This window comes from Balaenoptera acutorostrata, chromosome 20 (assembly GCF_949987535.1).
Source record: "Balaenoptera acutorostrata chromosome 20, mBalAcu1.1, whole genome shotgun sequence".
In the NCBI taxonomy this organism is placed as follows: domain Eukaryota; kingdom Metazoa; phylum Chordata; class Mammalia; order Artiodactyla; family Balaenopteridae; genus Balaenoptera; species Balaenoptera acutorostrata.
Window position 1 is genome coordinate 22227658 of NC_080083.1, and position 25534 is coordinate 22253191.

Consider the following 25534-nt stretch of genomic DNA (forward strand, 5'->3'; position numbering starts at 1 on the left):
GAGGTATCTGTAGTGAGGTAGATGGAGTTAGAGTCTGTCATACAGAGTGAAGTAAGTCAGAAAGAGAAAAACAAATACAGTATGCTAACACATATATATGGAATCTAAGGATAAAAAAAAAAAAGGTCATGAAGAACCTAGTGGCAAGATGGGAATAAAGACAGACTTACTAGAGAATGGACTTGAGGATATGGGGAGGGGGAGGGGTGAGATGTGACAAAGTGAGAGAGTGGCATGGACATATATACACTACCAAATGTAAAATAGATAGCTAGTGGGAAGCAGCCGCATAGCACAGGCAGATCAGCTCGGTGTTTTGTGACCACCTAGAGGGGTGGGATAGGGAGGATGGGAGGGAGGGAGATGCAAGAGGGAAGAGATATGGAAACATATGTATAACTGATTCACTCTGTTATAAAGCAGAAACTAACACACCACTGTAAAACAATTATACTCCAATAAAGATGTTAAAAAAACAGTGGTGCTGAAAACCTGAGTTGTTTGTTTCTTGGGGAAGTGTCTCATAGATTACACTATCATGCTTTTTCTCCAATCCATTTAAAACATGCTGCCATTCTTGCCTTGCAAGAGCCTCCTTATTTTTGAGATTCCAAATGAAGAACACTAGCCCTTTTCTATAGCCCCTCACTACTCACAAAGTGTGGTCCAAGGCCCAGCAGCATCAACCTGGAGCTTGAATGAAATGCAGAATCTCAGGCCCCATCCCAGACCTACAGAATCAGACACCACAGCTTAACAAGATCCCAGGTGATCTGTATACACATTAAACGGAGCACAGCTCGCATTAATCCGCCTCGGTCTGTCCCACTGGACTTGCTGAATCAAACTCGAGCGCCTGTTTTGTTTAAGCCACACGAGCATGTTCAGCCTCTCACAGATTAGCATCATTCTGCTGTCATGGTTCCCAGATGAGGAATCAGAGGTAAATGGAGGTTAAGAGGTTTTTCCAGACTCTACACAGAAAATGAGTAACCCCACTGGGACCAGAACCCCTTCTCCATGTGTTGTCCATTTGTTGATTAGTCATACAATCTGACCACAACAGATCAACTGATCTAAAGACTACCAAAAAGTACACTTCACTGGGGAAGAAAATAAAAACTGAAGAGAAAGAAATTAAGGAACATAAATTTAGTCTGACTATACTTTATCTATAATCTGGATATTCATCTAAAAAATCCTAAACTGCTAAGTCGTATGAGATGGTCTTTGGGTGTGAAAAATCTGATCATCCTGAACCCAGAAAATGCTTGCAAAATTCCACAATCACATTTAAGCTTGTTTGGTGATAAGTGGAAACCAATTTGTGCCACAGCCTATACAAATAATACTTTTAAATCTTCAAAGAGTAAGTGGTAAAAATTAAACATGAATCATAGACTCCTGGTTAAGTGGTGAACTTTGATTTGTATAAGTCAGAACATCTAGACCCAGAGTACTTAAAAAAATCACGTCAGCAATTAAACCCAAGGCACGTATAAATTTGCCTCAAAATTGCGAAAGTCACTACTGCCCTCTGAAAAGCAGAATCATGAAATCTCAGGTCCTTTCATAAATAAGATCTCAGTCCTTAGAAGTTCATTATTACTTTAAGGGAGACAAAAACGAATTTATAAATTAGAATAAAGTTCACAGGACTAAGAGCTCAATGGTGAACAGTTGAACACTCTTTGATCATCTAACCATTTGATGTCTCACTAGATATATCAACATTTTTAAAAGTCAAGCAATGAGCCTCAACTTTCTCCCTGCAGGGACTTCTATATCATACCTCTGGTCCGCTTCCACATTTTTGGTGCTTTTATACCAAATTAACTTCATTTGTAAGCTGCTGATGAATTAACTTCCCATTTTTCTTTATAAACCAAAGGCATCTGTAATTATCTATGAGAGTGTCTGAGCAGAATAAGATAACCAGGTAAGTCTCTTGCATTATACAATGCTGAGGGACAGCAGGCCTCCCGAATTTTGAGGGCAACTGGGTGTATTTGAGCCTCCCTGGAGCAAAGGAAGGAACCAAGTTTTTAGCTAAATAGGAGTCAAGGAACATAGGATCCTGAAGTTATTCCCTTGGCTTTAATTGTCTCCTAAAGAAATAGTCTTATACAAAAAGATAATATACATAGTTCTTTGTAGATTATACTACTAATTACTAGTCTTACACTAAACGAGAATGCAGTGGTCTCTGAACCTCATTCTACTCTTGTTCAAATCAGGGGCCGACAAACTATGGCAGGCGGGCCATGTCTGCTCGGCCACCTGTTTCTGTACAGCCCATGAGATAAGAATGGTTTATACATTTTTAAATGGTTAAAAGAGAATTCAAAAGAAGAACACTATTTCATGGCACATAAAAATTGTATGAGATTAAAATTTCAGTGTTCATAAATGAAGTTTTACTGGAGCACAGCTATGCTCATTTGTTACATATTAACTGTGGCATTTTCATGCTACAAAGGCAAGCTTAAAAAGGCAAGTTAAATAGCTGCAACAGAAACTGTGGACTTCCCTGGTGGCACAGTGGTTAAGAATCCGCCTGCCGATGCAGGAAACATGGGTTCGAGCCCTGGTCCAGGAAGATCCCACCTGCCGTGGAGCAACTAAGCCCGTGTGCCACAACTACTGAGCCTGCGCTCTAGAGCCCGCGAGCCACAACTACTGAGCCCGCGTGCCACAACTACTGAAGCCTGCGCACCTAGAGCCCGTGCTCCCAACAAGAAGCCACCACAATGAGAAGTCCACGCACCACAACGAAGAGTAGCCCCCGCTCACCGCAACCAGAGAAAAGCCCACGTGCAGCAATGAAGACCCAATGCAGCCAAAAATAAAATAAGTTAAAAAAAAAAAACTGTATGGCCCACAAGCCTAAAATATTTACTACCTGACCCTTCAAAGAAAAACATTTGCCAACCCCTAGTTGAAATTATGTTATAAAGCCATCATAGTATATGGCAAAGGAATATTTTTCCAAGTGGTTCTAAGGACCCTGCGTGAGAATCCTGCATGAGAATCACTCCGCGGCTGGTCAGAAGGCTCTGGTGGTGCTCTATCTGCCACATCACTGTTTACTAGTTAACAGAAGCAACACCCTCTTGTTGAAGAGTTTTCTCCGGTGGCTCTACAAACTCAAAGACCTAAGGAGTCACAAAGGTCTGCCATGCTCCACTGATGCTGAAACTGTTCTGGGACAAGGCACCAGTAAGCCCAGCAGTTGCATATAAATTTCAGAAGGGCCTTTTTGTCCACTGAGACCTCCAGATGGCAGGGGAAAGCTGACCAAACTGGATAGGAGGTTACTCTCTGTCAGGGTAAAAGCAAGAATGGGAAGTGCTGAGGTGAGCGGGGAGGGCCATGGGCTGCACGTAACAGGACACGGCCCTTGGCACCAGGGCTCCCCGCTCTTCCCTGCAACAGATGGAAAACAAAGCTCCTCCGTAAATTACAGCCTTTGGAAAAGGATATCACGAAACACAAAATTTCTCCCCCCATCACTCAGATTAAGAGGTTCTGACACTACTTTTCATCCTCCCACTATGGGTATCTTTTCTTAAAAACTTCTAATTTATACATATGTAGTTTTTAAAATTATGGTTATTTTAGAGAATCTGAAAAAAAAACCTTTAGTATATGAATAAAAAAGTATTCATGATTTGTAAAGACTGAAAATAGAGCAATTTAGCCATTTTCCAAGATGCCTTACAGAAGAAATTTAAAGGAATTACATATCTCACATTCTTTGGACTACTGTTCTTCTACCAACCCTCCAACTAAGAAAAAGATCTACTTAGGGGTGTTTTTTTTTTCCAGATGCTAGTTTATCTTATTATTCAGATAATTTCATGATGACAGTTGAAAGGTGTTTTCTAAACGTACAGAATTGTATTTCTGCCCTTAGGATAGAAAGAGACTGTTAGCAGATAACACCAGGCACAGTAGCTGCTCAACAAACACCTGAGCTTAATAATTTAATAACTGTCCTGACGTGACCTTCCCATCCCTATCCTCTCTCCCTTCCTCTTTCTCTTTCCCTCTCTTTCCCTCCCTCCCTCTCTCTCTCTCACACACACCCCAGCTTTAAATCCAGCTAGCAACACCAAACACAGGCAATTAAAGTTAACCTGGCAACTGTCTACTCAGAAAGCAGGAACTCTCTATCAAACCCGGTACTACTTCTACTGCCGAGTATAAAGGAAGACTTGGAGAAAAGGACACTTCAAAGATTGTAAAAGAAGCATTTATTCCTGTAGCAAAGAAGCTGTGGTTCCTTTGGCATTGCCAAGGAATTCCTGTGCTGGTGCCTCTAGGGGATCTGCACGTGTACACAAGCATGTGAGTACTGGTCCTTAAGAGGGTATTTTCACAAGTACCGGCCTGGGTTCCTGCACACATCACACACTAAAGCCAGCACTGCTGGCCTGCGCATTCAGAGCTGGGCGCAAGGCAAGTATTCTCCAGCACAATGGAAATCCCCACATCAAGGCATCTGGTGGCCCAAGAGGTAAAATTCTTCCAAAACCTTTAAAACTTCTAGGTACTAGACATTTTAATTTTTAATACTTCATTGTGCATATTTAAATTTCCCTATAACTACACATCTGTTTAAAAAAATAAAATCAATGGAAGGATTCTATTGGGTACTTGTCAGCCACATAGAATGGAAAACCATCTCTGGCTTTGGGTGGTATGATGTAGTCCAAACCATACAAACTTAAGTGTATAAAAATACAGTGACACATGAAGGGCCAGGGATCAGGCCACCTAGGTGAAATTTATTCATTCATTTAAGAAACAGCCAGACGTGTTGTGGTTAAACAGCAAGTACAGTGGATTATAAGTTCAAGGGGCGTCCACCACTGGAGGAATTGGTACAACCACTTTGGAAAACAGGCATCAGCTAGTAAAGCTGAGGATATGCACATCTATGACCAGCAGTATTCATAACTGCCCTGGGCCAGAAACAACCCAGATGTCCATCAACAATGGAAGACAAATAGATAACCTGCGGTATATTCATAAAAATATGAACTAATTACAGTTACAGGTAACAACATGGATGAATCTTAAAAACTATAATGCTGCAAGAATTTGAACCAAAAAATTATATATGTGTGTATATACATATATGTATATATACACACACTTACATACATATACATATATATGATGTTGACCCCCAGCCCAAAAAATGTATTTACAAGAATACCTACATTAATTCCATTTGCATAAAAGTGAAAAACAGGCAAAAAGAAACTATATTGTTTAGGGTTAGTATTTAGGTGATAAAACCTGTAGAGGGGCTTCCCTGGTGGCGCAGTGGTTGAGAATCTGCCTGCCAATGCAGGGGACACGGGTTCAAGCCCTGGTCTGGGAGGATCCCACATGCCGCGGAGCGACTGGGCCCGTGAGTCACAATTACTGAGCCTGCGCGTCTGGAGCCTGTGCTCCGCAGCGAGAGAGGCCGCGACAGTGAGAGGCCCGCGCACCACGATGAAGAGTGGCCCCTGCTTGCCGCAACTAGAGAAAGCCCTCACACAGAAACGAAAGACCCAACACAGCCAAAAATATAAATAAATAAATAAAAATTAAAAAAAAAAAAAAAACCTGTAGAAAAGAAAGGAAATGACTTACACAAAAATGACGCTAGTTACTGGCTGGGTTACCTCTGGGGTAAGGAGAGAGGTGGTCACTGGGAAAGAGTGAGAAGAGGGTACTTCTTGACCTGCAAGATGGTTACAGCTGTTTTCTTTAAAATAATTAAGTTATCCATTTATGTTTTACACCCTTTTCTGTGTGTTATAATTCACAATAAAAAACAGTTAAATAAATACAATGTTGGTTTCCAGTAATTCAGAACCCTTACAATTCTGGCCTATCTGGGGAAAGAACACTTCCTCTCTGAATATCATTACTGGCCTGTCAGCTTCATGAGGCAGGGACCTTATTTGCCTTCTACCCCAATAGTCAGCATTGAACCTTTCGCATGGCAAAAGTCTCAATAAATGTCTAAACTATAAACCTATAAACACTTTTTTTTTTTGGCTGGGCTGCGCGGCTTGTGGGATCTTAGTTTCCCAACCAGGGATCGAACCCGAGCCCTCGGCAGCGCAGAGTCCTAACCACTGGACCACCAGAAACCCATACACTCTTGATGTGAATTTTGTTTTAACTTACCTATCTTCTGAAATTACTGATTTGAACTGTGCCCACATTAACATTTCCCTTTCTCTGTCTTCACCCCAGTCAGGCTTTCATAAATAACTAAAGCTACCATCTTAAATATTCGCTCTGTAAGTTTATACTTAGGTGCTGTTGCTTTAGCAACTCTCCCTGCTTTCCACTCCCTTTTATGCCTCCTCACAAGCAAAGAAAAGACGAACACAGTAGATTTTTTTTTTTAATGGGGAAGTTTTCATTTGCAACCAAGAGTAACGCCAAGGATCTTAATGATTAAACTGTTTTGAAGTTAAGAAGGGGTCATTTCTCCATTGTCTGGAGAAATACTACCATGCTATCAGGGTTAATAAAACTTTACGACCAGCTGTACTTAAAACACATGCTACCTGTTCTAGACAGAAACCCAGTCTCTATAAACAGGATTGGTTAATTTTATAATAATTTATTTCAATTAAAAAAGTCACTCAGGAAAAAAGAAAAAAGCTAGAGGTTTTCAGACTATGCAAACCAGAAAAAAAAAAATCACTTTGTGCAAACAGACATTTATGAAAATGCTTAGAAAAGTCTAAAAGAATACACATAGACCAATAAAGATATACGCAGCAGTTACTTTTGGGACAGATGCTCAAAAGAAGGCTTTAATCTTATCTGTAAAGTTTTAATTTTTTTCCAGAGAATGATTAATTCTTGGTATTGGGAAAAAGTATTTGTAATCCACCTCGCCTTAAAATAAAATCCCAATTGCTAAAGAATCTACCAAACACAGTTCCTTCCCTAAGTAGCAACATTTTAAAATGCTAAAGTTTTAAAGGATTTCCTGTACTTACCCACCTGGCCAATTTTTTTATGGTAAGAATATACATTTATACCACTGCATTAAAGAATATTACACAAATCATACCTGCATTCAACCAGTGTGAGATTTCAGCTAAGAACTCAGCATAGACACGTTGGACACTAACGTTAAAAAGCCTTCGAATGAAGTAAACTGTCTCCCATTTTATGGGGGAAAGCCAAAAATATCAAGCATCTACCTCTCCTCCCCCAAGCGTCAGAAGATGAGTCAGAGCTGGAGGCAGGAGTAGGGCCCATGTGTCAAGCCGCCTGTGCAGGGCTCCTTCCTTCCTCCACCAGGCAACCCTCTGCTCCCACCCACGTCGGGGTCCCTGCCTCAGCCTGTCCCTGATGTGAATTCTCAGGTGCCTCTGGTGAAGACGAGGCGGTTATTCATTCTGGGGGCTCCTCCTTCCCTGCATTTCTAAAGGGAACCTGAGAATGGGGGCCTTTAAGAGTCCACAACAAGTTAACAGTCACCAAATGCAGCTCAAGGAAGTGGAGCTTCCAGACACACTCACACAACTTTGCAAAGAATACAGCACCTTTGTTCCCCTCATTTTAAAGACTAGGAAACACGCAGAGAGCAGCTGTGACTTGTCCAGTATCACTTAACTTTGTGACAGAGCTGAGTCCCAAGCGTGGAGCTGCTGGCAGCCCCACCCTGTGACTTTCAGCTGATCTGTACAATCGCAGGGAGTATATTTCAACATTCCATGACTTTTCTGAGTGGCCTCATGGACTAGGAATGCCAGGAACTCTGGTCTATATTCCTTTCAGGTGAGTAAACAATCAGGACTTGGCGTTTTGCTTCCGTTTTCAAATCCGTAAAATGGGACGTAATGCTGTCTACTTACCGCTCTCATAAAACTACACTGAACAGCTAGTTAACATGTGCTAAACGCCCTGAGGTCTTGCTGGATGAAAAGCACAAGGCACTTAAAAAAAAAAAAAAAAGAATCCCTGCACAGTAGAACTGCATTTTTAAGTCACTCCTCCTTCCCTTGCCTCTGGGATGCCCAGTTACCATAACACTGGCTGGCACCATTGGAAACATCCACCTAAATAAAATATAGTTATACAATCCACTTAAGGCAGCTACATACAGCATACAACTCCTCTCGCACATAGACAACTACTCAACTTCGCTTTGGAGCAAGGGTACTTAGGAGAAACAAAAAGACATGTTAGCGCTGTGCTCACCAATCCACCACCGCAGAGAAACACTCAAGTTGAATACTTGGCATTGCTGAAAGTCAAGTTGCTTCTACCAACGCACCAGAAACCTTTGGAAGATGCAAAAAGCCGCCGACGCTCCCGTGGCTCGGAGCGGGCGAATGGTGGCGACGAGGTGAGAAGGCAGAGAGGCCATGGCTGGACCGCAGAGCAGAGGGGTCAGGGAGGGGGAGGGGAACAGAAAGGATGCTCGCGAAGGAACCAGAGGGCTGGGACCCCGGCCCAGGCGTCGCCGCAGTGGGGGAGCAGCCGGGGTGGCGGGGGGGGGGATGCGCGCCGAGAGCCCGCGAGGCGGGGTCGGGCGGTGAGGAGGGGCCGCTGCGTTGGGCGCCGGGCCTCTCCTCTCCCCGCCGCCCAGAGGATGCGAGAACCGCCCGGGAGCAGATGGGGGACGCCGGCACAAAGTTTCCAGAGACCACGTTCGCGCAGGCCCTCGGCCAACCGGTCCGGCCAGGGCCCCGGGGCCCGGTCAATGCCAAGTCCCGCCCGCCCGCTGCCCCCCGCCCGAGCCCGCGGGCCCCATACCGGCTCGCGCGGGCTCGCGGCTGACGCTCTTCCCTCCTGCGCTGCTCCCGGCTTCTGCGGTCTGGTCGCCGCGCGCGCGCCCCTCCTTCTCCCCTCCGCCCGCGCCCGGGGCGGGCCGCGCGCACGCTCCCTGCGCCCCACCGCCCTCTCCCCAGGCGGGGCGGGCGCTCGGGGCGGGGGCGGGGCCTCGGCGCTAGAGACGCGCCGCGCGTAGCGGGGCAAGCTGGGGGGTGGGGGGGGAAGCGCGGAGCTGCGGGCGGCGCGCGTGCGCACTGTGCCCTCCGCCGCCGAGTGGGGCATCCGGAGCGTGCACCCGGCTCGCAACCCCACAGCTGCCGCGGCAGACCTCTGCTCAGGGGGCCTTTGTTGTGTCCTCATCTGTGTCTCAACATACGCCTCCGCTCCTTCCCCACTTCAGCGTCTACCTACAAACTGGGTTTGGGCGTGGGTGCAGGGATGGTGAACTAGGGTACTTTCTGGATGTGAGAGGATTAAAGGCAAGAAAACAATACAAATGTAAAAGGTGTGAAGACTGCAATTAGTGACTCATCTCCGCCTCTCCCCCCACCACCACCTTCGGTCCTGCAAGGGAGAGCCCAGGAGCTGGGACCAAAGAGTGAAGGGGAAATAAATCTCATGGCAACTGTTGGATGAATTTTGGTTGGGCAGGTATGGGCAGTTTCTAAGGACTGTGGGAAGCTGTGTTGTCTGAGACTCAGAAGTAGCTATAGATACGGCCATCTTCTGCCTGCCCGGAGACCGCCAACGCACCATCATAAACCACACGTGCCACCTGAGTTTCAAAACACCAGGTCCACAGCCCGTGCCTCCAAGGTAGAACTGTAGGGTCTCCGGAGCCCAGGCTGAACGCATGGATTCGTGAAAGGCTTATTTGCTGTGTCACTCTGAGGGTCTTTTTTTAAATGTAGGTTTGTCCATCTATAACATGAGTAGATGCAAAGCGGACATTTTTCAGCACAATCTTGCCCTGTAAACAACTTCCTTGAGGCTCTGCAGTGAGTCAGACACCTAAGAGTCCCGACTCCACGCCCAACCCTTTGCTCACCAGCCCCAGCTACTCACCGTTGTAAATCATTGGCATCAGAACTGCTGAACAGTCAAACGAGTAATCATAGTTTTAGGGGGAAGGATTGGTGAGAGAAGTAAAAACAGCGCTTTGGGTTTATATCCCACCCACCCCCACCCCCACCCCCACCCCCACCCCCCCGCATCTTCAACCACAAGCTTTGGGGATTTTTCATGCTCTTTCTGGTCTCCAACCGGATTCCGAGTCATCCCGTGGGTGCAGGAATATCTAAAAGTTCTGTCTGCTTCCCAGACAAAAATATAACATCAAAGCCATTTTAGTGATAATCCTAAGGGAGCTGAAAAGGCCTAGAATGGAGAGATTTGTTTATTTTTCCCTTCATAAAGAGAGAATCAAAGCTTTAAAATTAAGCAAAATTAATCTTTCTGCAAGAGAACAACGCAGAATCTGATTCAGGATAACACATTAGGAGTCCAAATCTTGCCTGGGAAAGGCATCTTCCCAGCACCAAATTGCTCCACCATCACTTCATCTAGTGACTTATTTTTGACATGCCAATACCAAAATAGCAAAATCTCTAATAGAAACGATTGTATGCCGCTTTCTTTTCTGTTTCTCCCCGCCCCCCCCAGTCTTCCTTCAGTCAATTCAATGACTCAGCAGCACAAATAGATACATCTCTCTTCAGATTCAAGCTTATTTGTTACACAGAAGGCAGGTTTCCAGAACAGCACTTGTTAGTGACAAGGAACTGGGCATTTTCACGCATTCTAGAACTAAGCCTACCATGAAGAGTCAAATCCTCATCAGCGAAGAGGAGGGAGGAGGACTAAAATAGAGTTTGTATTGAGTGTGATGTATGTGTGAAGATCTAGAGATTAAGGAAAGTAGGAAGAAGTGCTAAACTCAGTAAGATCATATAGTGACTGTACATACATGCCTGTGGGTAGGGAGGTGCTTTATGCCTTTACAGAATGTGGAAGTGTGGGCTTATAGATATCTCTCCAAAAAAAAAAAAAGGAAATGCAATTTGAAGGTGTTATCTTCTAAACCAGCACTGTCTGATAGAACTTTGGGGGCTGGAAATGATCCATACGTGCACTTCCCAATACAGTAGCCACTAGTCTCATGTGACTTTTGAGCTCTTGAAATGTGGTTTGTGTGACGGAGGAACTGAATTTTAAATCGTAATTAATTTTAATCAATTTAAATGTAAATAGCCACATGAGGCTAGTGGCTACCTTACTGGGCAGCACATTACTAGACTGTAAATAGGTACCTTTAAAGGTGTCGACTACTTTAGATGTAGAAACGTCTTAGAGACCGTCTGTTACAAAAGTCTGACTTGTCTATGCCCAGAGAAGGTGTGGGTGCTCCTGACTACCTCTAAATAAGCAGTGCTTTAGAGCAGTGCAGCTTCTGTGCAGAATAAGAGCTGATCTGATTAGACACAGTAAATAGAGGGTGGAAACTTCTACTCTGCTTAACTTCTGATGTCTGCCTTTCCAAAAATATTCTCCTTAATTGCTTGGGCAATGACTTCTCCTGAGACTAATCAGACCTTGATGAGCCCCTCAAAGAATAGCTGCATCTTCCATTTGCATCATTTCTTCTGGTTAACAAATTGGCAACAGATTTGATATATCTGTTAGAATTGGGAGACAGCTGTGATCAGGGCTCCCGGGTCTACAGAAGTTAGATTTCAGGGTGCCATCAGGTCCCATGGCTCTGGAACGCCTGCTTGCTAATGCCTGTAATTCCAGAGTAGATGCCATTAATAGCTACAAAAATGCAAATCCCCCAGAGAAGTACATCTTTAAGCTATCTTAAACTTTCACACGTTTGAGAGGGACAATGGACACCAGGTATCTGGGAGAAAACTCTACAAATGTGGAAAAGATAAAAGAAGTAGGGGGATAGAAGTCCAAAAACATATTTCATCTACTATACAAACTTGCCTAATGTTTGCACTATTTTATAAGACGTAAGATAACACCTTATATAGCTATCATAAGGATTAACTAGATATTAACTGTAAAATACTTTAAACTTTTATTTGTAGAGTTTTATTTTATTTTATTTATTTATTTACCTATTTACTTTTTGGCTGCATTGGATCTCTGTTGCTGCTTGAGGGCTTTCTCTAGTTGTGGCGAGCGGGGGCGACTCTTCATTGCGGTGTGCGGGCTTCTCATTGCGGTGGCTTCTCTTGTTGCGGAGCACGGGCTCTAGGCGCGCAGGCTTCAGTAGTTGTGGCTCGCAGGCTCTAGAGCACAGGCTCAGTAGTTGTGGCACACGGGCTTAGTTGCTCTGTGGCATGTGGGATCTCCTCGGACCAGGGCTCAAATCCATGTCGCCTGCATTGACAGGCGGATTCTTAACCACTGTGCCACCAGGGAAGTCCTATTTGTAGAGTTTTAATAGTTCTCATGTAATTTATTTTTCCATTAATAAAAAAAGTCACATTACAAAACAAAACAGAAGAGAGAAAGCATCACCCCTAATTTTACTACTTAACGAAACAAAAATTAGCATCTTTTTCTGTTTTTATTTTTCTATGCATGATTTTTTTTAGTTTTCTTTACACAATTACAATCCTAGTGTGCCTACAGTTTTGTAACCTGAGTTCAAGCTTCTTGAGCTAGGCTTATATAAGGGAATATTACAACATATCTAGGATGACTAGGTCATTTAATATCTGTCTGAAATTTTCTGCCCTTAATTCAACCCTGGGGCTGTGGCAATGATGCACAGTGATGAAGATTCCAATATAAACAACAACATCCATGAAAAATGCACCTGTGCCTGTCTTAACATTTGCTCTGTGTCCTTCAGAACTTAGTGTCCCTCTGTGAGACTTTATCATGGTGTGACTTTACTATTTACCATGGAAAATCAAGGGCTTGTTCATACCTGGCTGGGGTTAAATGAAAATATCGAAGGCTCAATGGGAAGGGAAGGGAAGGGAAGGGAGGTGTCAGGTGTAATATATACCTTATCCCATTTATCTTCATCAAACCCAGTCAGGTAGGTTTTATCAACCACAGTTCAGATATGAGGGGTTAAAAAACTTGCCCAAGGCTGTATCATTATTAAGTAGCAGAACAAGGATTAGCACTTAGGTCTTTCCAGTACACCAGGCAGGTAAACAAGAAAGCATATACACCCTTTATTTAAAAAGGAAAAGAGAGGGGTTTAAATTTTTTTTAAAACTAGAATATATTCACGTATTTCTTGAGGAAAAACATGTTTTAAAAGAAGCCTTTAAAGAAAGGGGAAATGAAAAATTAAAATCTTTCCCCCCAAGAGTTAGTAACCTCTGGTAATAATAATGAAACGGTAAGAGACATAACTTTAAGGACTGCCTAGGTAATTAATGCCACTTTGCATAACCTCCTACAACACCAAAGAGAAAAACCTGGTCCCACTAAAAGGGAGTAAATGTCCATATCAGCCCAAGAGCCTGAAGACCGGCCCTGTAGTTATAAATTGTTATAATATTCTGATGTCAAGCCTCTGACTATGCAAATGAAAGAATGGAAGGTGAGGGGTAGGGCTCGTAGCAGAGGTTCCCAGATTGGTTAGGAGGCAACATCTAACCTACAGTGTTGTTCATCTGCTCTCTGCTTTGCCAAATAGTAGCAAATCTGTGTTACAGGAAGTTGTAAGCCTCAAATAAGTCTTCACCCACCCAAAATGTACACATTGTTGCAAACATATCCCCTGCCGCGTGTCTCCAGAGCCCTGGAAAATGTCTGGCTACATCCTGGATGCTAATCAGGGGTACCTCCTCTCAACAGAGGGCCTCTAAGCTCCCAGCCCCTACATCCGCCCCCTCTTGCCGCATCTGCTGGAAATCCATGGCTTGCCTTCCCCCGCCCCCAGTTTCCATGGAGATGAAACAGTTTACTGTTTTCCCCCAACTCTAAGCCACGGTTATTTTTAACTGTAAAACTCTGAGCCAGGTCACAGCTGGGATCTGGAAGATGCAATGACGTCTATAGCCACCCTTCTCCCCCACCAACGCCTTCTTTTCTGCAGTTGCTGGGGGCGGAGGCACTCCTGGGAGATTTTGCTCTCAAAAGCGTTTTGCTTTGCATCATTGAAGTTAAACCTGTGCTCACTTAGATCTGACAGGTGTCTTGAATCTGAAACTATGCGCACCCCAAACAAGGCAAAGATCTTCTTGTTGGGGCAAGGGCAGCCAGGTAAGGTTGACTTTGCTGTCACCTCCCTGTGGCTGGAGCTTAGATAAGTGCCCTTTGGTAAAAATATATCAAGGTGTCATCCTCTAGGCAAAAAAATAAGGGCTCTGGCTCCTGCCCCCAGTAGAGTGGCTTTTTCTGCTGCAGCTTGACTTTACTTAAAAAGAGGCTCCAGACAAGATACTATTTGGGAAAACTGTTCCACCTCTCCAAGGCAAAGCAAATTCCCATGGGGTAAGGGCTGGGACACTGCTGCCCTCTCTTCCTTTAGCGAAAGTTCCTATCAGTCCCCCCCATCTCTGAGGCGCCTGGTACTTGGGAGCTCGTGTCTTCATGGCACTTTGGAACTTTTCACCCTTTTTCAATAATTTTGGTGGAAAAGCTATTAAATTACCCTGAAAATTGCCTTTTTCTTCTTAGACAACATCCTAAGATTGGAAACCGAAGTAAAAACATCAGACACTTAGCCTCAACTCAAAGTCAGTTTTCTGATAGGGTATATTGTATGGGAACATTAAAATTAAGCTCCACAGTGCAGGTCCCATTATTGTTTTTATTTCTTAAAATAATATATATTTTATGTCATGATAATGGGGAGGGTAGGGACGGGGGATCCAAATCGTTAGCTATCTATCGTTTAACGGGAGAAAAGAGGTTAGGTCACTGCCAACAATTCAGATAAAGGAAGTGTACTTGGCAGAGAGCTCTCTGGGGAGGAGAGGTGCTTTGGAAGTGTCATGAGTTGGCACTTGGCCATCAGTTCACTGAAGTGTGATTTCAGACTTTTTGCTTTGATTAATAAAGTGTTGGTTTCTTAAAACAGTTGTGAGGTCTTCTCCTTTCCACACTTCCTAAGATGCTACTTCTATTCCACGTAACTCTGGACCAAGGCAAGATTATTAGCAAGCTACCTGGAAGCTTTCTGCCACATAAGACCTCTGGGGAGACCAGAGAAAGCTGAAAAAAAAAGTGTGGCTTGGTTAAGAACGTGAGATTAATTCAACCAAATGATTAGTTTGATGCCATAGAAATCCATCCCCTGTGCTCCAAAGTAGAAAATAAGTGCATCAGACTTAATTCTCCAGCCCTGAAAGACACAAAACAAATCTGGGCTGGCAAAGGTTAACTACGGCTTTCAAAGGCAAGGGGAGGTACGGCGATATTCAGGGCTGCAGCTATCAAATCAAATTTTTTTGTAGCTTTCAATTTGGGGTTTTAAACCTTTTAATGGTCCCTTTCTGCATTCTTCTCTCAATTTCCTTATTCTTACTCTTAACTGGGAAGGGGGCCCAGCACATAACACATACCAAGCAAGTAACTCCTAGTGACAAAGGAATTTTAATGTCAGATGCAAGACATTCCTCCTTCCTTTAAATACCTATGTCTCTTGACTTGTAAGCCTGGTCAGTCAAATCAAAGGGCAGTTAATCTCAGTGCATCTCTACTGGTAGAAGCCAAGGCAGCAGGCAAACAATGAATAGAAAAAGAACTCCCTCCCATTAGATAAACTGGTTTTCCAAGCTTCTCAGAAATGATTCACCTGTCCCCACCCCCCAGCCCTCAAAAGCAGCATACAAATGAACACTCAGTGCCAACGCGTATTTTGTGGATACTTAGGTTCCAAACTATTTCCTAGTTAAGTGCTATTCACTATTGTTCTCTCTCCCAAAGCAAGTATTTGTCAGCACGACCATTACTGTTCTAAGCAGGTTGCTCTGACTCTCCTTGCACCCTGAGATTCTGCTCAATATCACTTACACTTCACTAAGAGGGCTGGTTATTGTGCCTGATTGAAGGGAAATTCTTTATCTTAGCTGGACTACCTCTTCTACACAGGGCCACAGACATAGCAGTGTTCCATTGTACCAGAGGTGGTTCTTTCTGACAGATCGGAGAGAGGTTACCCACATTTGGCTAAACACATTGGAAAGGAAAGCAAAGCTTCCAGATCAGTACCTCTGGAATAGAAATTAAAACAAATAAAAAGCCAGGTACATGTAAGTTGTGGAAAAGCTTTTTGTGTTAACAACAGCAGTGTATATCTAGAAGGTACCTATAAAGACATCCTTAAAAATGAATGGGCAAGTCATCAAAAAATCTACAAACAATAAATGCTGGAGAGGGTGTGGAGAAAAGGGAACCCTCTTGCACTGTCGGTGGGAATGTAAATTGATACAGCCACTACGGAGAACAGTATGGAGGTTCCTTAAAAAACTAAAAATAGAACTACCATACGACCCAGCAATCCGACTACTGGGCATATACCCTGAGAAAACCATAATTCAAAGAGTCATGTACCACAATGTTCACTGCAGCTCTCCTTACAATAGCCAGGACGTGGAAGCAACCTAAGTGTCCATTGACAGATGAATGGATAAAGAAGATGTGGCACATATATACAATGGAATATTACTCAGCCATAAAAAGAAAATGAAATTGAGTTATTTGTAGTGAGGTGGATGGACCTAGAGTCTGTCATACATGAACCAAGTCAGAAAGAGAAAAACAAATACCATATGCTAACACATATATATGGAATCTAAAAAAAAAAAAAAGGTTCTGAAGAACCTAGGGGCAGGACATGGAATAAAGACCCAGATGTAGAGAATGGACTTGAGGACATGGGGAGGGGGAAGGGTAAGCTGGGATGAAGTGAGAGAGTGGCATGGACATATATACACTACCAAATGTAAAATAGATAGCTGGTGGGAAGCAGCCACATAGCACAGGGAGATCAACTCCGTGCTTTGTGACCACCTAGAGGGGTGGGATAGGGAGGGTGGGAGGGACACACACGAGGGAGAGGATATGGGGATATATGTATATGTATAGCTGATTCTCTTTGTTATAAAGCAGAAACTAACACACCATTGTAAAGCAATTATACTCCAATAAAGATGTTAAAAAAAAAAAAAAATGAATGGGCGACATTCCAGAATGCTGTTTAGAACACAGTACCGCTCTCCTGGCTGGAGACCCATCAAAGTGTATTGGAGTAAATATGAATGCGTTAGTTTTTCCAAGCTTCTCTTTGTAGTTTGGGCCTCTGACTCATCACACTGGAAATTTTAGTTCTTATCACATACCTACATATTTCCTAAAGCTAGAATGACTTCCCAACTAGAACTTTGTTATTGATGAATGTCATTGGTCTTCTCCCCTTTCCCGCTAACTACAAGCTGAGGACCTCAATACTCAAAACTGGGAAACTTGTTATCAATCAGCAGCGACTGGTTAATTAACTAAGTTCAGATTTAAAAAGGGGGGTTGGGGTGGGGGGAGTTGTAAACAATAAAAGGATGAAAACTGGAACCCAAGAAGAGATAAATCATAAATAGTTGGTCTCAACAGAGACAGTTGAGGTCTCTGAGCACAAGAAAGGATCATTATAAATTTATTTATTTATTTATTTATGGCAGCATTGGGTCTTCGTTGCTGCGCGTGGGCTTTTCTCTAGTTGTGGTGAGCAGGGGCTACTTTGTTGCGGTGCGCTGGCTTCTCACTGCGGTGGCTTCTCTTGTTGCGGAGCACGGGCTCTAGGCGTGCGGGCTTCAGTAGTTGTGGCTCGCGGGTCTAGGGCTCAGCCTCAGTAGTTGTGGCGCACGGGCTTACCTGCTCTGCAGCACGTGGGATCTTCCTGGACCACGGCTCAAACCTGTGTCCCCTGCATCGGTAGGCAGATTCTTAACCACTGCGCCACCAGGGAAGCCCAAGAAAGGGTCATTACACGGAAAGAAATTTGTTCTCTATTTCCCACCAGGACAGAGGAGAACGATATGCATAAAATTCCAGTAGAAATCTTTAATGTTAAATTGTAATAAAGTTCCTAACAGTTAAAGGTCTTTATTCATTGTTCATTGTTGTTGAGTTTCAGAGTAAACTCTCTTTCTTCTCAGATGATCTGCACCAAGAAGGACCTAAATTCGTGTAGTTGGTTTATGGCTAATCCCATCTAGCAGAAAAGGGGAAGGATGGAATATTCTTTGGCAAGTCCTTGCTAGCTCTGGATTTTTAGTACCAAGAAGGGCCTTCCTTTGGTGACAAGAAGATGGAAGGAAATAATGTACTAAGCTAGTGACCGACATCAAACGTCAGCAAGTGGTTTTCTAATGATTCCTTTCAAGAGTACTCCTCACCCAAAATTATGGCTTGATCTTTGAGAAACCCACTAGGATTCTAGGTCTTAAATTTTGCGAAGTTGGGCTTACCAAAACCATAATAATCCTACTTTCTAAAATCCAGTCATTTGAAGTTACAGCCTTATTTTTCTGTCACTCTTTTCAACAATGCCACTTTCTTCATCCAATCTACTGATTCGCCAGTTTTTCAGACTTCAACTGGTTCCAGGGTTTCTATCAGACTGTCCTGCCATCCTCCCAGCCCTGAGTACTGCAGCTGCTCCTTGTGTCCTAGCCAGCTAAATCTCTTGGCACTGTTTTCCTCACTCATCACCCTCCACCTACTACGTCTGGAGCAGTCTCCCACTTCCATCTGCCATTTTATCTCTCTCATCTCCGTCTTATCATTGCCTCAAAAGCGCACCTCTCCCAGGAAGCCTTCCTTAATCAAGATCAAGGACTCTTCAGACTACAGCAGACATCACCTGACATAGATGTCTAATGCACTTTTAGAACAGGACTTACCTTCCAAGGATAAGAGGCAACGCCTTTATAAGCAACTCAGGGTGATGCTGGTGGTAGAATACGTTTTCTAAGAGACAGGACTACATCAAGAAAACCACAAGCCGCCCTTTTGAAACACTGAAGTCCTTTATTCTATTTCCCTCAGATCCTAAGAGTTTCCTTTTCATTTGTTACCCCCTAGATGAAGTCTATTAGCAAACTGCATGCATATTTACAGCAGTCAAGAACTTTGAGCAGATACTTCCAACAAAGCATATAATATTTGAATCAGATATTTTGAATGTTGAAAGAATTAAAGAATCAGTCAGCTACTGGAGGTAATTTGTGCAGATTCTGAAGTATTTCTATACAACTTTGCTTCTAACAGAAAAGGGAAAACCCTGACTCTGAGTTTGGCTTCTTACTGTGCAGAAAGATTTGAGGACCAAGTTTCAGATGTGGTGGGGTCACTCACCCTCATATCTAGTGAGTTCCATATATGAAAAGGCTTTCCTTTTGTTTTACAAGTAGCTCTTATTGTAGGCTAGCCTTTCACCATTAAGAAATTAGGGTTCAGGTCTTAATCTAAGCAACACTGAGGTTAATTGCATCACCTCCATCCTCAGGGGTCTGGTATCCAGGGAAGCCAAGGGTGAGAATAGGGTGAGCCCAGGACACACGTTAGCAGAGACAGTGCAGCGTGATGAGGCATGCATCCAACCCCCTAAGCGTGCTTTAGTGACCAGAATATTTGACACACCCACAAATTAAGTAGCAAAACATTTTAATCCATTAATTCTAAAAATAACAGAGACATTTTATATCCAGTGCCACCTCCTCAAAAGTCTACTGCAGACTAGACAGCCAGACTGCAACTTACAAAACCAGACGTTAAAGTTGAAGATGCAGTTTGGGACAAGACCATCATGGGGAGATTTTCCTCCTCTTTGCTCATAAACATAAGTTGTCAGCTTAAAAGAATCCTCAGACAGAAAGAGAAAGCTTTCTCTCTCTATAACCTCTTTATTTTAAATCTGTCTCTAATGTTTGAAGGCAAAACAGATAATCAGAAAACCAACCTCCCAAGCAAGTACAAGGATCTGCGCTGGACTCCTGGGACTAAAGACTGGTTCAGTTCTATTTCTACCAACACTGTGATGTGAGGTACTATGGTTCTTGTTTTAGTTACAAGAGGTGTTAGGAATGAATGCCCACACACAATTAATAATAGCTTATCTAGCACATAACTCTGCAGCACAATACCAACAACAGGAGTATTTTAAAGCAGGGGGGAGAAGAAAGTAGACATTAATACAACTTAAGGTTTCCTTTGTTCTTCCCCGCTTTTTACAAGGAGAATTCAGCTCAAAAACAAAACTCCAGAATGCCCGTACTGTCCTTTGGCCCACCAGGCCCGGAGAGCCTCAGGCTTTAGTGATGTATCCTTCTCGGATGAGGAAATCATAGATTTTCCGGGTTTTGTTCACGTCTATCTTGATGAGTGCTCTTGCCTGTGCCAGTCTCAAGCCTCCTTGCTTGTTACATTCGTTCAATAGAGCAGATTTGTATTCTAAATAGGCTCCTGGGACCAACCTCACCATCTGACAGAGCTGCAAGACATGGCAAATTTAATAAACATTAACATCTGTCATTCTCATAATTTAATCCAGCAGGTATAGCCAAAATAAAATGTAAAGAGTGACATCAACCTCCAACTATTTATAGGAGCTGCTGGTGGCTAGATCACATTCCAGTTTGTCTTTTCTTTGGAGAGAATACTCTCTAAAGACAGACAGAAAAAGGCAGAGTGTGATGCCGGGAGAGCTCCAGCACCTGTCGGCTGGCTCTCCTGGATTTGTCAGGGATACAGGTCTGTGTCCTGAGGAGCGGTGTGGGGTAGAGGCCCAGCACCTTCCAGCTCAGCCAGTCAGGGAAGAGCCACAGGGCACCGTGCGGGTGGGGATGCTGATACTTGGGTTCCCAAGTATCAATCACATTATTTTTAGTATCGGCGTAAATCTTTAGTCCCTGATTTTGTGATTACATTTCCTACTTTGGAGGGAGAAGAGATATAGAGACCTTGCTAAGAGGTCACTTTAACTGCTAAAAATCTAGAAAGTTGGCTCGATTCCAGTTCACCTGCCATTATCCAGAAATGAACAGCCTGAGGTTACCACTTTGTGGGTAAGGATAAAAACTGCTTGAAACTCCAGGCCATTCCACCCTTGATTCAGAATGGCAATACTTCTTCAGCAATACTTGGATATAACATACACCCCCTTCTACTCCCAAACTAATCTCTACTGTTCCTACTGGGTAAAATAAAAGACTAATACTAGCGCCTACTCCATGACTTTTCCTTACTGTCTGACCTGAATTACTGATACGGAGTGGCAGATGAAGACACTGATCTTGGGAACCGTAAAAGGAGCACATGAGGAACAAAAGAGGATCCTCCCTTGGAATGGACTTGAGAGCTGCGGCACATTCTTTTGACAACGCTTGATGATGACCCTTTTGAGGCTGGATTTAAAGTTTAGAAACGGCCAAAAGTAGTATGAAGAAGACACATCCGGTGATTATAATGTAAAAGAAAAGTAGGTCATGGCTTTTTTAATCAAAATTCATGTGTGACTATATATGATGATGAATTCCTCTTTTATGCTTATACACATACTATGGAGACAATTCAACAATCTTTTAAGTGATGGTCATATTGTTGGAATAACAGTAGAACTTCTGAAAATGCCCACTCTAATAGGAAATAGTCATTTTCATATACCAGTTATTTTAAGTTTGAAAAAAATTAAATTCATTGACATAAAGCACAGTACAGTATCTAGTACATGGTAAATGCTCAATAAATGACAGTTGCTATTATTTAGATTTACATCTAATATGTTCTTCTCTCAGGAGGTGAATGGTGGCTGGGTGATCAGGAAAGGAGTCCTTGAGACCTGCTGAGGTCAGCTCTTCAGCACCCAGACCTCTGGGATAGACCAGAGCTGTACATGCACGGGTGTGACATGAACAGAGCAAAATGGGTTTGATCCTGTAACATGTTTTTAATGACAACTCAATGAATAACCAGCCCCTACTCTCTTTCTTCTAACCAGCTCCCCTTCTTTTTGTTACCTCCTTTTCTTTTTCATTCAACTTCTCTGTGCCAGGGAGGCCAGTGAGGTTCAAGGGCGGTGCACTTCGTCTACCTACAGATACAGACAGAAAAAGGCATGTATTTCGTAAGAGTGACAATCCCTCAGGCGTAAAGTGTATAACGAAGTTCACCACAGTCAGGCCAGTTAGGTACAAGATTACTATACATAGCTGTATATATACACCTCAGGCCTCAGTTTGTCTGGCAACACAGGTACCCCAATGTTCACTTGAAAATAAAAACGGTAAGCCATGTGCCCTCTGCTCTGATAAAATACACATATAATCACACATACCTCAGTGTCAAATATGGCTATTCTTCCTAAACCAGTGGGAGATTCTAAAATCTACAGCCCAGATGTCGTCCAGTTAAGAAAGGTCATACGCTGCCTGCCCTGACAGCTGATGAATGGAAATAACAACTCTGCGGGAGAGACATTTCCTAACCCTTGCCACTCTGCCAGCAGTGCAAGGCAAACATGGTGATTAACCACGTACCGTTCGCCTTGAGATCAAAGGCAGAGTGTTAGGCCAGCAAAAGGCCCTTATTTATTATGTGAGGGAGTATCTGTTCCTTCCAAAGTAGCCCTGTTTACCTGAAAGATCTGCACAGAGGAATGAGCCACTATATGGCAAAGCAGAGGCTGAGGTGAACTCACACACCTGAGAAAGGAACCCAAGCATGAGGTCACTGCCCAGGATAGGAAGCCTGATGTGCAAAACCTTTTGGTTTTGTTTTGAATGTATCCTTGAATGAATGGAGTGCGTTAAACAAAAGAAAATGCAGAATAATACGTTACATTTCATGGGGTTTGCCGTTTAGGTGGTGGAGAGAAAGGGGAGGGACTGTTGCAGCCTGCTGTACTACAAAACAGACTTCTCTGTAATATCAACAAAGGGGATGAGGACTCCTCCATAACCGACAGGTCTAGCCGTACCCTAAATGCTCAAAAAGGGAGACTACAATCATTCGGTGCCTCACCAAAGTTCCCAGGGGCTGGGTTACGATCAGGGATCCAGGCTTCCAACTCTGCACTACCTTAGGAGCAACTCAGAGCATGAAGAGGAGTAAGGGGTCGCCTCAACCTAAACACAGGGGTTGAGGAAGGCAAATGCCCGCCTAGGACGCAGCAAAGAGCAAGTGCGAATGGTTCAGAAAACACAAATACCAAAGGAGCTCGGTCACGTCCATTCATTCCTTTTAATTAGCCAATATTAAGTTGTTTGTATTTCTGTATTTAGATTGGGGAGGGGCTGGATGTAAGAAACTTAAAAACTTGGATTTAACTGTCTTGGCTATTCCGTAAAAGACACTCTTTTCTCCTTTAAATTTTAAGAAATTATTACTTGAAACAAAGGAATAAATGAAAAAAAAAATCATCCATAAAGTCGCCTTTTCTGAGCCCTGTCTAGATCCTGAATCTGAGAGATTGTGAATGGGATCACAAGGTCTGTTGTTCCAAGCTTCCAAAAAATGGTAAAACTGCAAGTGGGTCATCTTTTTGCCAAGTCCAATCTGTAATCAGTGGAGCAGTCTGTATGTTCTGAGCAGGGGAAGTGGCTAATCTACCATATGGAGCAGGGGTGAATGATAACCAAGAAAACAGGCAAAGAAACACCATGATCTTGGACCAGAGTTCCACAACTAATACCACCCCAAACTACCATTCACTGATTACCAAGAACCAAGGATTACCAGATAGCATATGGCTTAATCTTGCTCTGTAAACTAACCTCAAAAGACGAAATACCCAAAGAGATAAGAAATAGAAATACCTTAAGTCTCCAACTTATAAAGAAAGTCTTGCTTTTCTGGCAAGTAACATGCTTCTTTGCTCATACAGGATACAAAGCCTCTAATTATCCCCTATGAGACAAATCTCAAAGTTTGTGGTAGACAGCGTCATAGTAAACTAACTGCCCATGAACGTTGGTAAAATAGAGAAAACACCTGTCTGGGGTTCTTTCTTCCCCTGTCCTTGTACTCCAAACCTGAGGAAAGTCCTGTTTGGCCATGAATATTCTAAAAACTTGCTTATGTTCATAAACTGGGATAACACTTAATTACCATTCCTCTGCCTAAGCACCCAGCTCCCACACAGGCTGAAGGGATTGCTGGGTTACCGTAATTCCTAGAATGAAAACGTCACAATCAAGACCTGCTCCAGCCCAAAAAATAATTACCTGAATTCGAAGCCATTGGTACGGAAGGACTCAGGCCAGAATCACTACAAAGAAGAAGAGGAATTTAAACTTGTATCACATCAGAGAAAGCCATTTCCAAAAGCCCATGTGAGACCGGGTGACACTTATCAGGTCAGTTACTTTGAAGAGAAGTAATGAGACAGACTGTATTATGTTTTACAGGACATCCCAACTGTACTACCTAGGAGAGGAAATCTCAATTCTTCTGGTCACCCAATTATTACTGCCCTGCCATGTAGGATAGGGCGCCCACAGAATTCTCTGAAAATACAGGTAAAGGCCAAATCCTCCAAGAGGTTGCTCCTTCCCCCTGGACTAACTCCTCACATGTCAGCCTGCCGGCGAAGCCACTGCTGGCAGGCGCTACTGTCCTGGATGTACTGGAGAACCTCCGAGAGCATAGTGCGTTTGAGGCGTTCCTCTTCTCGAGTCTTCTTGAGGTGATCATAGGTTCTGGCACCTGGAGGTATTAAAAAACACTGCGGCTACAATGACAACGCAGCAGAACTAACAGAAGGGCTTCCTAACTCATCAGCAAACTTCATCTTTTTTAGTCTTTTTTTTTTTTTTTTAAATCTTTATTGGAGTATAATTGCTTTACAATGGTGTGTTAGTTTCTGCTTTATAACAAAGTGAATCAGTTATACATATACATATGTTCCCATATCTCTTCCCTCTTGCATCTCCCTCCCTCCCACCCTCCCTATCCCAGCCCTCTAGGTGGTAGTCTTTAATTTAAAAATTTTTTTGGCCGTGCCGCGAGGCTTGTGGGATCTCAGTTCCCCAGCCAGGGGCTGAACCCCAGGCCCACGCGGTGAAAGCGCCGAGGCCTAACCACTGGACCACCAGGGAATTCCCAGTCATTTTTAAATTTCCTTTGCAAAACTGCTTCCACAATTATTTTTCTAAGAGCAAAGTCATTTCCCCTAGTTTGAAATCCCTTTTTTGACAAGAAATAAAAATATTTTTATTCCTTTTCTACCTTTAAGAAATTTGGGGGAAAAATCCCCAAAACAGAAAATTACAAGGAGTCCCTCATATTTCCATCCCTTAAAAGTAACTTTTAATATTGTCATATTTACTTCCTGTTCTATATTTTTCTATCCATATATTTTTCCAAGTCACACAAGTGCTATACACATACACTCTTCCTTAAAAACCAGTTAGAATTACAAATAAAAATAAATCCTCATTGACCAGTACTATTCCTTTCCCCTCTTTCCCAGAGGCAACCAATATCAGGTAACCCAAACCTGGTATCAGAGTCTTTATACGCATCTTGCTAAACAGTTGCATAGTGTTTTCTACATGTCACAAATGTATACAGGATCCAAAATCTCACACCAGTGGGTTTCAAACCGTGTTCCACAGAGGCCCAGGATACCATGAAAATATCTCAGGGATTACGGGGAAGAGCGAGGGCACCAGCATATACCAGTGGTCCTGTGCTCCACACATGACCTGAACCATCAGACTTCAACCAAAGTAGTTCTACTTCTATCTTATTT

General features: G+C 43.2%; 2 protein-coding genes across 6 annotated transcripts in view; both read right to left on the reverse strand.

Moving 5' to 3' along the window:
- DUSP14 (dual specificity phosphatase 14) overlaps nt 1-8942 on the reverse strand; it is a 33150-nt gene extending 24208 nt beyond the window's left edge. The window contains exon 1 of one of the 3 annotated variants that reach the window (XM_057536864.1): nt 8791-8942. The gene's annotated coding sequence lies outside the window, so the exon portion shown is untranslated. Of the gene's footprint in view, nt 1-8232; nt 8752-8790 lie in introns of those variants that run through there. The other 2 variants (XM_057536865.1, XM_007190232.3) reach the window with 2 other exon arrangements.
- Nucleotides 8943-17917: 8975 nt separating this feature from the next.
- TADA2A (transcriptional adaptor 2A) overlaps nt 17918-25534 on the reverse strand; it is a 55003-nt gene continuing 47386 nt past the window's right edge. For 2 of the 3 annotated variants that reach the window (XM_057535457.1, XM_007190234.3), the window contains 4 exons: nt 24354-24486; nt 24006-24049; nt 21801-21874; nt 17918-20275 (listed from right to left, as the gene is read on the reverse strand). In XM_057535457.1, coding sequence (XP_057391440.1) covers nt 20090-20275; nt 21801-21874; nt 24006-24049; nt 24354-24486 — 437 coding nt within the window. In that variant the 3' untranslated portion in view covers nt 17918-20089. The remainder of the gene's footprint in view (nt 20276-21800; nt 21875-24005; nt 24050-24353; nt 24487-25534) is intronic. The other variant, XM_057535456.1, reaches the window with a different exon arrangement.